The sequence below is a fragment of the Anolis sagrei genome, chromosome 6 (assembly GCF_037176765.1).
Source record: "Anolis sagrei isolate rAnoSag1 chromosome 6, rAnoSag1.mat, whole genome shotgun sequence".
Classification (NCBI taxonomy): Eukaryota; Metazoa; Chordata; class Lepidosauria; order Squamata; family Dactyloidae; genus Anolis; species Anolis sagrei.
The window spans coordinates 25,702,403-25,716,720 of record NC_090026.1 but is presented as its reverse complement, the minus strand read 5'-3'; the positions used below and the strand labels follow the sequence as shown (position 1 = coordinate 25,716,720).

The 14,318-nt window shown below is 40.4% G+C and overlaps 1 protein-coding gene across 1 annotated transcript; it reads right to left on the bottom strand.

The window, feature by feature from the left end:
• Positions 1-8,166: 8,166 nt before the first annotated feature.
• On the bottom strand, positions 8,167-9,105 carry LOC132779408 (olfactory receptor 14C36-like). The gene has a single exon (XM_060783102.2). It carries the CDS (start codon positions 9,103-9,105, stop codon positions 8,167-8,169), a length of 939 nt encoding a protein of 312 aa, XP_060639085.2.
• Positions 9,106-14,318: the final 5,213 nt, after the last annotated feature.

Below are 14,318 nucleotides of genomic sequence, written 5' to 3'. Positions count from 1 at the left end.
TGGATTCATTTCAATTGGTGAAACCTGAGGATGTGGACAAGATACTTGGAGGAATGAGGCCAACCACATGCACCCTGCCCATCCTGGCTTCTAAAGGAGGCCAGAGGGGGATTGGCTGAGTGGGTTAAGGTGGTGGTTAATGCTTCCCTTCGGGAAGGCAAGATTCCAACGAGCTTAAAACAAGCTATAATAAAACCGCTGTTGAAAAAACCATACTGGACCTCACTAAATTCGACAACTATCAGCCAGTTTCCAATCTCCCCTTCTTAGAACGTGTGGTGGCCTCACAACTCCAAGTATTCTTGGTAGACACGGATTATCTAGACCCGGCACAGTCTGGCTTTAGGCCGGGACATGGTACCAAGACAGCCTTGGTCACCTTAGTGGATGATATGCGCCGGGAGCTCAACAGGGGGAGTGTGTCCCTGTTGGTGCTGCTGGACCTCTCAGTGGCCTTCGATACCGTCAACCATAGTATCCTTCTGGGACGCCTCGCGGGGATGGGTCTCGGAGGTACTGTTCTGCAGTGGCTCCGGTCATTCCTAGAGGGTCCATCTCAGAAGGTGTTATTGGGAGACACCTGTTCAACACCACAACCATTGTCGTGTGGGGTTCCTCAGGGCTCAATATTGTCTCCCATGTTGTTTAACATATACATGAAGCCGTTGGGGGAGATCATCCGGAGTTTCAGGGTACGGTGTCATCTGTACGCGGATGATGTCCAACTCTGTCACTCCTTCCAACCTGCTACTAAGGAGGCTGTCCAGGTCCTGAACCGGTGCTTGGCCGCTGTGACAGTCTGGATGAGGGCGAACAAATTGAAATTGAATCCAGACAAGACAGAGGTACTCCTGGTCAGTCGCAAGGCCGAACAGGGCATAGGGTTACAGCCTGTGTTGGATGTGGTAGCACTCCCCTGAAGACGCAGGTTCGCAGCTTGGGTGTGACCCTGGACTCATCGCTGAGCCTGGAACCCCAGGTTTCGGCAGTGACCAGGGGAGCATTCGCACAGTTAAAGCTTGTGCGCCAGCTGCGCCCGTACCTTGGGAAGTCTGACTTGGCCACGGTAGTCCATGCTCTGGTTACATCCCATTTAGACTACTGCAACGCTCTCTATGTGGGATTGCCTTTGAAGACGGCTCGGAAGCTCCAACTAGTCCAACGCTTGGCAGCCATGATTTTAACAGGAGCAGAGCGCAGGGATCATACAACCCCCCTGTTGCGCCAACTCCACTGGCTACCGATTTGCTACCGGGCTCAATTCAAAGTGCTGGCATTGGCCTTTAAAGCCCTAAACGGTTCCGGCCCAAGCTACCTATCTGACCGCATCTCTGCCTATGAACCCACCAGAACTTTGAGATCTTCCGGGGAGGCCCTGCTCTCGATCCCGCCTGCTTCTCAAGCATGGCTGGCGGGGATGAGAGATAGGGCCTTCTCGGTGGTGGCTCCTGGGCTGTGGAACGCCCTTCCTATGGACATTAGACTAGCACCATCTCTAATGGTATTCCGCAAAAAAGTGAAGACCTGGCTGTTTGAGCAGGCGTTCGAATAATTAGTGCAATGATTGGTTAATGAACATTGGAATAGAATAATGGATGACGAATCTGGATCATGCTTTTGATGATGAGACGATAGTGAATAGTGAATGGTTATTGTAGTAATTGTTTATTATTTATTTATTTATTTATTTCACAGTTTTCTATACCGAGCTTCTCAACCTCATTGAGGGACTCAGCCCAGTTTCCAGCCATAAAAACATATGCACTCATTAAAATATCATATATCACAATTACAAAAACAACTTTAAAATAACACTATATATAAAACTACAGTGGTCAGTCGTCCTATTAAGATGGATCTACATCAAACTTCCATCCAGGGTCCTATGGTGTTGTCTCATTCATCGAAGGCCTGACTCCACAGCCACGTCTTCACCCGTTTCCTAAATGTTAGGATGGATGGGGCGGTTCTGGCCTCCAGAGGGAGAGAGTTCCAGAGTCGCGGGGCCACCACCGAGAAGGCCCTGTCCCTCGTCCCCACCAGGCGCGCTTGCGAGGCCGGTGGGACCGAGAGCAGGGCCTCTCCAGATGATCTTAATAATCTTGATGATTCGTAGGGGAGAATACGTTCGGAGAGGTAAACAGGGCCGGAGTCGTTTAGGGCTTTATAAGTCAACACCAGCACTTTGAATTGTGCTCGGAAGCTAATTGGCAGCCAGTGGAGCTGGCGTAACAGCGGAGTGGTGTGCTCCCTGTACCCAGCCCCCGTTAGTAATCTGGCTGCCGCGCGTTGGACTTGCTGCAGCTTCCGGGCAATCTTCAAAGGCAACCCCACGTAGAGAGCGTTGCAGTAGTCTAAGCGGGATGTAACCAAAGCGTGTACTACATTATGTAATATGTTAGGTTGTTAACTGTTTTTACACTGTAGCATTGCATTTTTGCTGTTCTTATTTGTTGTGAACCGTTGTGAGTCGCCTTCGGGCTGAGAACAGCGGTATATAAGTAAATAAATAAATAAATAAATGGTAAAGGACTATTTGGAAGATCTCCAGAACAAGGAATAACTGTCTGCAATAATGGCATGAATTTGGCTCCATGGAATACCAGTTTGTTTGTTCTTTGAGATTTGGTCTCAAGATGACAGCAGAATGTAGCAAATGCCTCTGTGGATGAAAGGGGATTTTCTTGTATGCAACCTTCTAATCTAATTGCTGCATCTTCTAATTAGCAGTTGACTTCAGTGTGAAAAAATACAAGAAATTAACATGAGTGCCAAAAGTTTTCATGGTTTTAAATGGTGGAGATTTGAGCTTCTTTGATTTTCCATTTCTTTTCATGGGATATTCAGTGTTAAATCCAACCAGTAATGGACTTTTGTAATCATATTTATTTATTTATTTATTTACTTTGCTTATATACCGCTGTATCTCAAGCCCGAAGGCGACTCACAGCAGTTCACAAACAGTAAAAACAGTAGAAACAGCAGTGGTTCCATACAACATATAACAATTGACTTAACACATTATCCATAAATTACCAATAAGCAATTACAATGCACAACTATTACAAAAAACAACCGTACCCAATCTCATCATCCAAGCGTAGTCCAGGTTCGTCATCCATTGTTCCATTCTTATGTTCCATTACCAGATTGCACTAAATTACTCAAACGCCTGCACAAACATCCAGGTCTTCACCTTTTTGCGGAATACCATTAGAGATGGTGCTAGTCTAATGTCCATAGGAAGGGCGTTCCACAGCCGAGGAACCACCACCGAGAAGGCCCTATCTCTCGTCCCCACCAGCCGAGCTTGAGAAGCAGGCGGGATCGAGAGCAGGGTCTCCCCGGAAGATCTCAAAGTCCTGGTGGGTTCATAGGCAGAGATGCGGTCAGATAGGTAGGTTGGGCCGGAACCGTTTAGGGCTTGGAGATAGGAGAGATAGTTGCATGCTTCCGCCATTATTCAAAGTCCACAATTTTGTTGCCCCATTATCGAAGTTTTTCCTATGAAAAAGTCACTTTGCAAATAAGAGACTACAATCTTTTTGAGAGCGAATGATAAATAAAGAGATAGATAGAGAGAGAGAATGATAAATAAAGAGAATGACAAAGGATGGAAGCATTAGGTCATGGGCATCCAGTCCCCTGAGACGCAGGCAATCCCTTGAAGATTTCTCTTCTTGTGCATCACTATTTTAGCCAGATGTTTTTTTTCTAATTTCACTTCAAGCTTAATTCTGTGACCATCTAAAGATGCATTAGCCCCAACCTGACACATGTGTATGTGTGTGTGACTTCAAGGATCTTTTTCAATTAATTATCCCCAAACATGTCAAGATATGGATAGTTCACTAAAGAAATGCAAAAGGTCACCAGTAACTCTCAATAACTCCTTTTTTACAACTTTGTGAGAATCAGTAGAGAGGAACTAAGCAAGTTAACTATGCCTCGACTCCCTCAATTGAGGTGGTAGCTACAAGAAGATGGGCAATAGATGAACCTCAGTAAACTGGTCTGGGGACTCTAGCAAGGAAGATAATCACACTGGTGGTGGCGTCTCTTTGCTTAATTTAGTAGTGACTTCCACATTTCAGTAATTTTGCACACAATTGACAGCTAATCCTGAAATAATGATTCTGGACACCTGCAGTTGGATTACACAACAGCCATTTTATTTGACTACATTAATATGTGAACCTAATCTAAAATTTGGATCTGAGAAAAATGCTAGAGAAGGGAAACAAACTGGTGGAGGTCTTAGCTGTAACAGGTATCTATCCACCTGTCACATCCACCCCAATGTTTCCTTGGAGAAAAACAACTGATGCCATTTTTGTGTGTGTAAAATCCAGATTTTGAGTGTAGAAATTGTATTTCTATGCAGAAACCACATGCAAACGTTGCACTAAATAAATCCTGATTTATGAATAGCTTTCCAAACCTGACTGTTTTTCAAAGACTTTTACACAGTAAGACAGCATTTGCTAAAATGACTATAAGCTTTCTTCAAGAAGAAGCCTGTTGAACAATTTCATCCCAAGTATATTACCACAGTAGAAGACATGCCATTGCTGGTGCACCTATTGAATCTGATAAATCTGTACCACAAAGTTAAGTCTTCAGTAACTGGGGGTGTTTCCAGACATGACAGAAATGTGCCCCAAAGCTGGTTTTTAAAACCTGCTTTGGGGCACATTTTTGTCCCCAAAAAGGGCTTTCTCAGTTGGGTGTCCATATGCCCTCTCAGTAACTTCTGGGAGAGCATAAGTTCACTGAACTGAACCCCCCCCCCTGCCAAAAAAAGCCCTTAAAAGAAAAATAAAATTTACCAGGCACCATGAGACCTCTCCAGTAGGCCACCAGGGGCACCAGGGGCAACCTGGGAGTCCCACAGGGCCTGTACCCCATTAGATCCAGGCCTTTCAGGAACACCCGGATACATTGGAGTATCAAATTAATTGGGGAAAAAGCAGGATTTTCCTACTTTGTCACAAATTAATCCTCTTTCTTCCAGAGGCATCATTTTGATGCCTCCAGTAATAGTCCAACAAGACCTGGATTTTGGGCCCTGTCTGGAATAATAAATAAATAAATAAATAAATATTTTCTTATATCCTGCTTTTCTCTCTGAATGGGACCCAAAGCAGCTCACAACATTATAAAAATAGTACAAACAACAAATACACATAACAATAAAACCATCTATAAGAATAACATAAATAAGCATTCTAAAATTGTTTAACAAGAGCCCTGTGACCCCCTTGAAGAGAGATGGGCAATTAGAAGGAATAATGAAGAATCAAATCTGTCATCATAACTGAAACTGATATTTTTTGTTCTCTACTTTGGCTGTGCATACCTGTGTGTTTGTGGAGGGTAATAAGCTGGTACATCTCTGGCTCTCAGAGAGCACTTAGGACCTCATCACATGAGAATTTTTTAGCATCCTAGGATACTTCTTTCCCAGTTGAATGATGGAGCCCCATCACATGATATAGCCTCATTTCCAGTGGGCCCCATTGCTCAACTGGGGCAGCAGCATCTTGGAACACTTCATTGACAACAAGGTAGCCTCTCCATGTTCCATTAGGAACAACAGGGCTACCACAGGGAAAGCCATGTGTGATGAGGCATCTTCAATACTGGCCGGCCAGGGCACAGAACACTGGGATTGCCCCACTGCCCAGCAGATTCTCCATGGAGGCTGGCAAATCAGCACAGGGATTTCATCAATATGATGAGGCCCTTAAACATAGAGAATCAATGTTGAACAGTCAACTGGAAATTTGTATTAGGGAGAAAAGGACTCATATACAATTACAGTGGCCTGGGAGTGCAATAGCATGAAAGAAATTGCTTCTTACCAATGGTAAGCATTTGGGAGCACTTCAAAAAAATGGAGCTTGATGACCAAGTAATCATAGATTGGGACCACTTTCTTCTGCCTATATCCTGCTAATTGCTTAATAAGGAATGAATGGAAGGACTGAAATGATCCATAATAGTGTTATTGAGAAATCACCCCCCAATCTGTATAATATAAAATATATTAATGGCTCCAGTGGAAAATACAGCCAGCCACAGGGTCATTTGACCTAAATTGACCTAAAAAGTAACATTTCTAGGAAATTCATTGGAAATTCTCCAGAACATGAACTCTCCTGCCTCTTGAACAAGACCACTAACGCTCCGCTACGTCTTCAACTGACTGAATGGTGCACATTTTAAAAAAATGAAGTTATGCTGCTGCACCCTGTATATCTGGCATGATATAATGTAGGTTAGCCTTGGGAACATTGCCTCATATATATGATCTATCTGTATTCCCTCTGTGAATCCTCTCTTGTGTGGAACTGAGCCTTAAATATCTCATGCCCATTGACTAGTGCCTCCTTTGTCATTGGACAATCAGGACCCATCAAACATCCATCAAACTGCATTCTAACAAGAAGTCCCCAATTTTTGGGAAGGACTCACAACAGACACAAGACTTCAAATCTACAAATTTTCTACCTCACTTCTGATTGGCTGAGAGGCAGAAACAGACTTGCACCTCCTCTAATGAGGCTGTGTTTCCTAGTCAGTACCCTCCAGGACTAATGGGAAACCAGAGTGGTGACTTAAATTTTTCTGTACTTATTCTTCTTTCTATCCAATGTACCATAAATAAGGCCATTTGTTCACAGTTAGGTATGCCAGTACTTTGGAGTGCTCCCTCCACTGACATCCTTGTTAGCCATTGAAAATAAACTTCTGATTTTGCCCTCTAACCCGTCTTTGACTGATTTGGCTTTCTGGGTTAGCTAGACACCCGGGGCTCTCAAAACCTGTGATTTTAGTGAAGCTGAAATCACACAATACTAGTACTTGAAGGTTAAATCATCAGGGGGCCTAATGTTGGGGTTCAGCCTGATCCTGATCTGTGTGAACTGGATTCTCTGATAGTTTTTCCAACTGAGCAAGCTCTCCCTGACCCTGACAGTGTGGAATCTGTTGTTGATGCTGAGGTCAGCGGTGATGAAAATGAAACTCAACAGCTGGAGGAAAATGTTTTGGAAGCTAGCTGTGATATTGCTAGCCGTGATATCTCTCCACCTGGGGCTTTTAATGAGGACCGAAGAGAACAGATAATTAGAGACAGAAATGTTTCACAGTTTCTACGAAGGTCACATCGTTTACAGGAGAGACAGGCCCAGTCTTCAAAGTCAAGGGGCGTTTCAAAGAATAGTTTCTTTGGTTTAAGAGGCCTCCTGCCAGGTGTCTCTTTAGATCAAGCAACGTTTGGGACTGTGGCTGTGCCTTGGCAGAATTCCTGTGTTCCATGGCCAGTAATCCCAGAGGCTTCTAGTTTTCAAGTTCATGGTTAGTAAAAGGCTAACAGGTACCTGGTTCTTGTATTGTGGCTTTTGAAATTTTGCTCAAGTTCAGAGATTCTACTGACTGCTGTGTTTTTCTGTGGCTTTTTGACTTTGCATTTACCTTTCTTTTGTAACCAATTTTTCAGCAATAAACAAGGATTGCTTTTCCTACAGTCCAGTGTGGTGGATTTAATCTTATGGTCTCGTTTCTTGAACTGGGATGCAACACCTAATGGAACAGAACTGTTTGAACCAACAGTCATTTCTACCAATGAAAAGACTAGCAGATGTAGAAAATAAATGAAATGACAAGAAATCTAGTAAGCATGTCTCAAATGAAATTTTAATCAGAAACTAATCAATTTTGAATAAACATTTACATGAAAAAGAACATTCACAACAGTATGGCTCCAAATTTGAAGGATATAGCATATAAAGTGTCTCAGTACACCTGTATTTACTAATGTTTAAAAAGGGACTAATTCACACACACATGCAGCATGATTAAAAGATGCATGATGATGCAAGATCATACCCCTCAAAACATTTCACAGGGGTTTGCTTGTGTTCTCATTAATCTTACATTTGCATTCAAAATATTAGTAATACAGTTCTTCAATAATGTCATCTGATTTTTTTTTACCTCTTCTCTGGTACCGTCTATTACATGGGAACATAGCACATTATAAAATCCAAAATCACCAGTTCTTCCCAGAATTCACATAGGGAGGGACTCGATATCAAAACTAATAATAGCACAATAAAATATTATTAAAACATGGAATTCAGTTTCATCAATTGAGACCAGTTATCTCCAACCCAGCATTTTTTTCAGAGCAGTCTTTATTTCTCTATTTCTCATGCTATAAATGACTGGATTCATCAAGGGAGGAACAATGGAATATATCATAGTCAATGCCAGATCAAGTTGTGATGTGGAATCTGAGGTGGGCTTCAAATAAGCCAAGGAACCAGTCAGCAGAAATACAGAGCAAACTGTGAGATGTGGGATGCATGTTGAGAATGCTTTTTGCTTTTCCTGCACAGAAGACATTTTTATTACTGCAATGATGATGTACACATAAGTCATACAAATAAAAGCAAAACAGCTTGTTGCAACCACATCACTTAGCAAAATAAATCCAGCTTCAATCGGGTAGAAGTCAGAGCAGGTAAGCTTTATTAATTGTGGGATCTCACAGAAAAATTGATTGACAACATTGCAGCAAAAAGGGGATATAAAGGTGCCTACAGTGTTTAATACTGCAAAGAACAAACTAGTAACCCATACAGAAGTAACCATTTGAAGGCAAGCATGCCTAGTCATCAACATCGCGTACCGTAAAGGATTGCAAATGGCAACATACCGATCATAGGCCATGACTGTCAGAAGAAAGAAATCAGATGTTACAAAGAAGATATGGAGCAGCACTTGAGTGACACATCCAGAATAAGAAATGTGTCTGGCATTCATGAGAGCATTAGCCATAGATTTGGGTAAAATGACAGAAACTTGTCCCACATCTTGTACAGCCAAGTTCATCAGAAAAAAGTACATGGGTGCATTTAAGTGGTAGTCTGAGATAATTGCAGAGATTATCAGAAGGTTCGCTACCACTATTCCCAAGTAAATGATAAGGAATCCAACAAAATGTAGAATCTTCAGCTCCCAAACATCTGAAAATTCCAGGAGAAGGAACTCTGACAGAGATGATTTATTAATAGATCTTTGGTCTTTAAAACTCATTTTGTCTGTGGACAGAAGGAGAACAGTTTTTAAAATAACCATAAGGGAAGACACAGCACTTTCATCTTAAACTCTGGTAGGTTTTTGTTTTTCTTATTGCTATTGTTATTATATTTGCAACCATTTCGTGCAGATGATATTCAGTCTGTATTTTATTAGAAAGTTTCAATTTTGAAGGAAATAAAGCTCCAAATAATTCATTGCGATGACAGGAGACAGGGAAGGTAGTTTTGTGGTTTGATAATTTAGATCCGGCTGCCACAAAATGTGTTCTGGGATGTTTGAACAATTTGTGAAAGTCAAGTGAATTATTGCATCACTAAATTGCATTAAATTAAAAAGTTATGAAAATTTGAGAAATAAGAGCTGAATACAATTGGCTTAGGAATGGCTACAGAGATCAAAATAGAAAAAAAGAAAAGACAGGAGAAGGGATAATGTTAAAACTGATAAAAGAGATAGGATGTAGTGTGGATCAAAAAGTCTGAAATTTAAATTAATATTTCATCAATGTATTGTCGAAGGCTTTCATGGCCGGAATCACTGGGTTGTTGTAGGTTTTTCGGGCTGTATGGCCATGTTCTAGAAGCATTCTCTCCTGACATCAGCCATAGCAGAGCACCTGATGAACCAATCTGGACATAGTATATTATTTGAGAACACAAAAATGCTGAACCAGTCTAACAACTACCATGTCAGGCTACACAGAGAAGCCATTGAAATCCACAAGCATGTAGACAATTTCAACAGAAAGGAAGAAACCATGAAAACGAACAAAATCTGGCTACAAGTATTAAAATTACAACAGTAAATAAAGAAGAAAACTCAAACATGGTAGAACTCTAGACAAGAAACAATAGGAACAGCTAATCACCTCTCAACAAAGGATTCCCCCAGGCAGGACCAAAGCACACCTAAAAACTGTCAGGCCATCAAATGCTAATCAAGGTGGCCAATTGAAACATTCACAACTATTCCAACAGAAAAGTGTCCTTTTCCCCATCCTGGACTTGCCACAGATATATGAACCCAATTTTCTGAGTTTCCAACAGACCTCACAACCTCTGAGGATGCCTGCCATAGATGCAGGCAAAACATCAGGAGAGAATGCTTCTGGAACATAGCCATACAGCCCAAAAAACCTACAACAACCCAATATTTCATCAAATCCCAGACCCAGTATTTTATGCCATAATTTCAAAAAATAATTTCACATTAAACTTTTTCACACTTTTTGAACTTTTTAATCAAAGCACTTCTGATTCCTGGAAATGTTGTGCCCCAGAAGGAATCTCAATATTAACTTAAAACACCTTTTTAACAGTATCACATCCACAAAGTACAAAATTCCATTGTGCTCCATGGGCCCTTACTAACAGGTAAACAGATATGAACAACCCTGCTTTTGCAACCGCTCCACTGGCTGCCAGTTTGTTTCCAGACATAACTTAACATGTTGGTTATGACCAGCCATAAACGACTCAGGTTCAGGTTATAGACATATCATATTTCCCTGTACAAGCCTGTTTGAACCCCAAGATCCTCAGGATAGTCCCTTCTCTCAGTTCCCCACCATCACAAACTTGATTTGTGGGAACACGAGAGAGTGCCTTTGTGGTGGCTGACCTTTGACTGCAACTTCCTGCCAAGGGAAATCAGAATAGACCCCTTCCTGCAGTCCTTTTGGAAAAAACCTTAAACGGTTTTATTCTGGCAGTTGTTTAGAGTCTAAAATCTTTAACATCAAACCAAGATATACTACCCTACTCATCTATCTCACCCAGGGTTTTTATCATTTGCAATTGGCCCAGCCCACTGTGATCAACTTTCAGTTTTCTGTTATTTTATTTCATTCCCTGTGTTTACCTTGTATTATTTTGTTTTATTTACATTTTGTTTGATGTTATTATTTGTTGTATATATTCTTTTTTTGCTTTGAGATAGATAGATAGATAGATAGATAGATAGATAGATTTTATTATGGTCCAGAGACCCTTATTACACTGTAGCACTTCTTGTAGCTTTTTACCCTTGTTTTTAGCCAACATGTATTTTAAGCAGCTTTTACTGTTTGCAAATTTTATCCACTGGATGTTCTTAATATCATTACCTGTATAACTTGCTTCGTTATAATTGTTGGGCTTGGCCTCAGGTTGGGAGATGGTGGCAGGGTATAAATAAAGTATTGTTGTTGTTGTTGTTGTTGTTGTTATTTTGTTTTATGCATTTTACATAAATTTTAATAGTTTAATAGTTTAAACTATTTAGTCTTACATAGTCCTGAGTTTAATTCTATTTTAGAATTTATAGTCTTTTGGTTTTAAATTCTATATTGCATTACTTTTAGCAATGTTCACTGCTTTAAGTTTCTCTAAGAGAGAAAAAGTGTCATATAAATATGCTCATCATCATAACAACATGACAATAATAATGTAGGAACTAATGCAACCTACTACCTTAATTCATGCTATAAGCCACATGCCTACAATAAATATCTAAAAATCTTCCAGCATTCCAATTAGCAAATCATAAAAACTAAAATATACAACTTTAAGTTAGTCAAAAGTAAAAGTAAAAAAACACTATTTTCTTCCACTATCTCTTACCTTCAGATGTACATTATGATCCAACAAGGGTAGACTGCAATTCTCTCTGCAGAAGTAAAGCAGTTTCAAATATCCTTCTCCACTTTGATCTGTTATGAAGCATTTGTTCTTTTGTACATGAGATGTATTTATCTGTTTCCTAAGCTTCTGGAGCCTTAATCCCAGGGGTGACCATTAAGATTCAGCAGTAAAAGTGTGTTAGATCAAAAATGGGCTTTCCCCTTGATATTTAACTACTATAGTTAGGAAACATTTGCCAAACTTAGGCACTTGAACATCACGGAAAAATAAAGAAAGTATACTTCTCACAACATAAGATACTTAAAGTAGTTATCATTATTTCAAGGGAAAGGCTGTCACACACACATTGGTCATGGAGATGCAAGACACAAGTGCCCTTCCAAAGTAGTCCATAAATTCTTCTTTTCACTTGACTGAGGAATTGTTGAGCTTACATAAAGTCGTTTCTCCTTCCTTTAGATGAACAATTTTTTGAGAGGTCATGCAAGCAAGGACATTTGAGTTATTGCTTCCCAAATGCTGTCTCTGGTAAAACTGAAGTAATTCGCGACAAAGCAGAAAAAGGCTGTTCTCAGTGGTGCTGAACTGGGCCCAGTGCCTCTGCTTGTTGGGATTCCCACTTGCCTCTATAGAGGCCAGGAGATGGATGGTTGTGTAAACCATCCTGGGGCTGATCCATTATAAACCATGCTAATCCAGCCTCCAGATAACAGGTCATTGTTAGAGAATGCTAAGGAAAATATCTCATCCCAGTGAGAATGCCCTACCAAAAGATCAGGCCCCTCTTCTTGCAACCACTTAACTGAAACTTGCCACTCCAATACTCCAAATAGAATATAATGTGAAAGTACTAGAATCCTGTATACTACTGTCAGCAGGTGATAGCACAAAGCCAGCTGTAGGTAACATATTAGGTCATGTATTCCTTTTCTAGCTTTGCCTATATCAGTGGTTCTCAACCTGTGGGTCCCCAGGTGTTTTGGCCTACAACTCCCAGAAATCCCAGCTAGTTTACCAGCTGTTAGGATTTCTGGGAGTTGAAGGCTAAAACATCTGGGGGCCCACAGGTTGAGAACCACTGGCATAGACAGTCAAAGTTTTTAGCAAATACCACCATATGGAATAGAATAGCTTTATTGTCATTATACTATTGCACAACGAAATTAAGACCTTTGCCCAACACACATCAAAAAAACAGCACACCCATTCTTTCACACTCCAACCATGACCACACAGCCCCCAATGCCACATCAGTGTGAAACCATGGAGTTCAATTTAGTTACAGTTCTATGATAAAAGCTATCTTTCAGTCTGTCTTTGTCTTTGTTACCCTATACCATCTGCCAGATGGTAATAATTCAAAAAAGAATATGCTGGACTTTCTTAAGGGTGCAGGACTTATAAAGTACTTCCAAAGAGGGGAGAGGGCAACTAATGATTTTCTATGCAGTAGTGATCACTCTTTGAAGCACCTTCCTATCTACCTCTGTGCAGTTACCAAACCATGCACAGATGCAATACGTTAGGACATGTTCTGTAGCACAGTGGTAGAAAGTCACCAGCCATTTTTCGTTCAGTTGTTTGTTCTTAAAGGTCTCAAATGGTACAATCTCAGGACTGTATGACAAAGTGGGCTGCATATATCAGAAGACCAATACAAATGGAAGAATGGGAACTAACGTGGAAAAAAAATAAAGTATACATATTCCTTTGATCTACAAGCAAACCGGTACAAGATGATGTACCAGTGGTACATCACACCACAAAAATTGGCTAAATTTTATAAACATGTAAAAGATTGTTGTTGGAAATGTGGTACTCAAACTGGAACCTTCTTCCATATGTGGTGGGGGTGCAAAATTGCCAAAAGCTATTAGAAAATAATCCATTAAAACATTCAGAAAATTTTAAAAATAAGATTTCAATTGAAACCTGAATATTACTTATTAGGGATAACAGACATGAATTTGAACAAGAATCTAGATATCCTATTCAATTATATGATAACTGCAGCCAGAATCGTGTTTGCTAGACATTGGAAGACAAGAGAAAACCCAACAGAAGAAGAATGGAAACTGAAAGTAATGGATATAAAGAATATGGATAGACTAACTGACTTTCTGAAAGGACACCAAGGCAAACCCAAATGCCCTACAGATTGGACTTTATTAGACATATTTTTCAAAAAAAAAACAACAACAGATGGACATGATGTAATTATGAGAAGACAGAGAGACCAATACAATTTACATGCAAGAGATCAATCTCCCAGGCAGGAAAATAATTCAGAAGTCAACAAGAAGATTTTATTTTTACATATTTTTTACCATTTTTCTTTTTCCCTTTTTTCTTTCCTTTTTTACCTTTCCTCCCCCCCCCCCCCCCCCCCCCCAGCCCTTCCTCTTTAATCTCCATTAGTAGGGAAACTTCCAGGTTTTTAAATGCTATATGTTATTGTTATTGTTTATTGCTTGTTGTGTATTTTTGTTTTTGAGTTTTTATTTTAACTGTTTTGTATTGATTATTTTTTATCCCTTTTGTTTATTGATGTGCTGTGGGCTGGGCCTCATGTAAGCTGCACCGAGT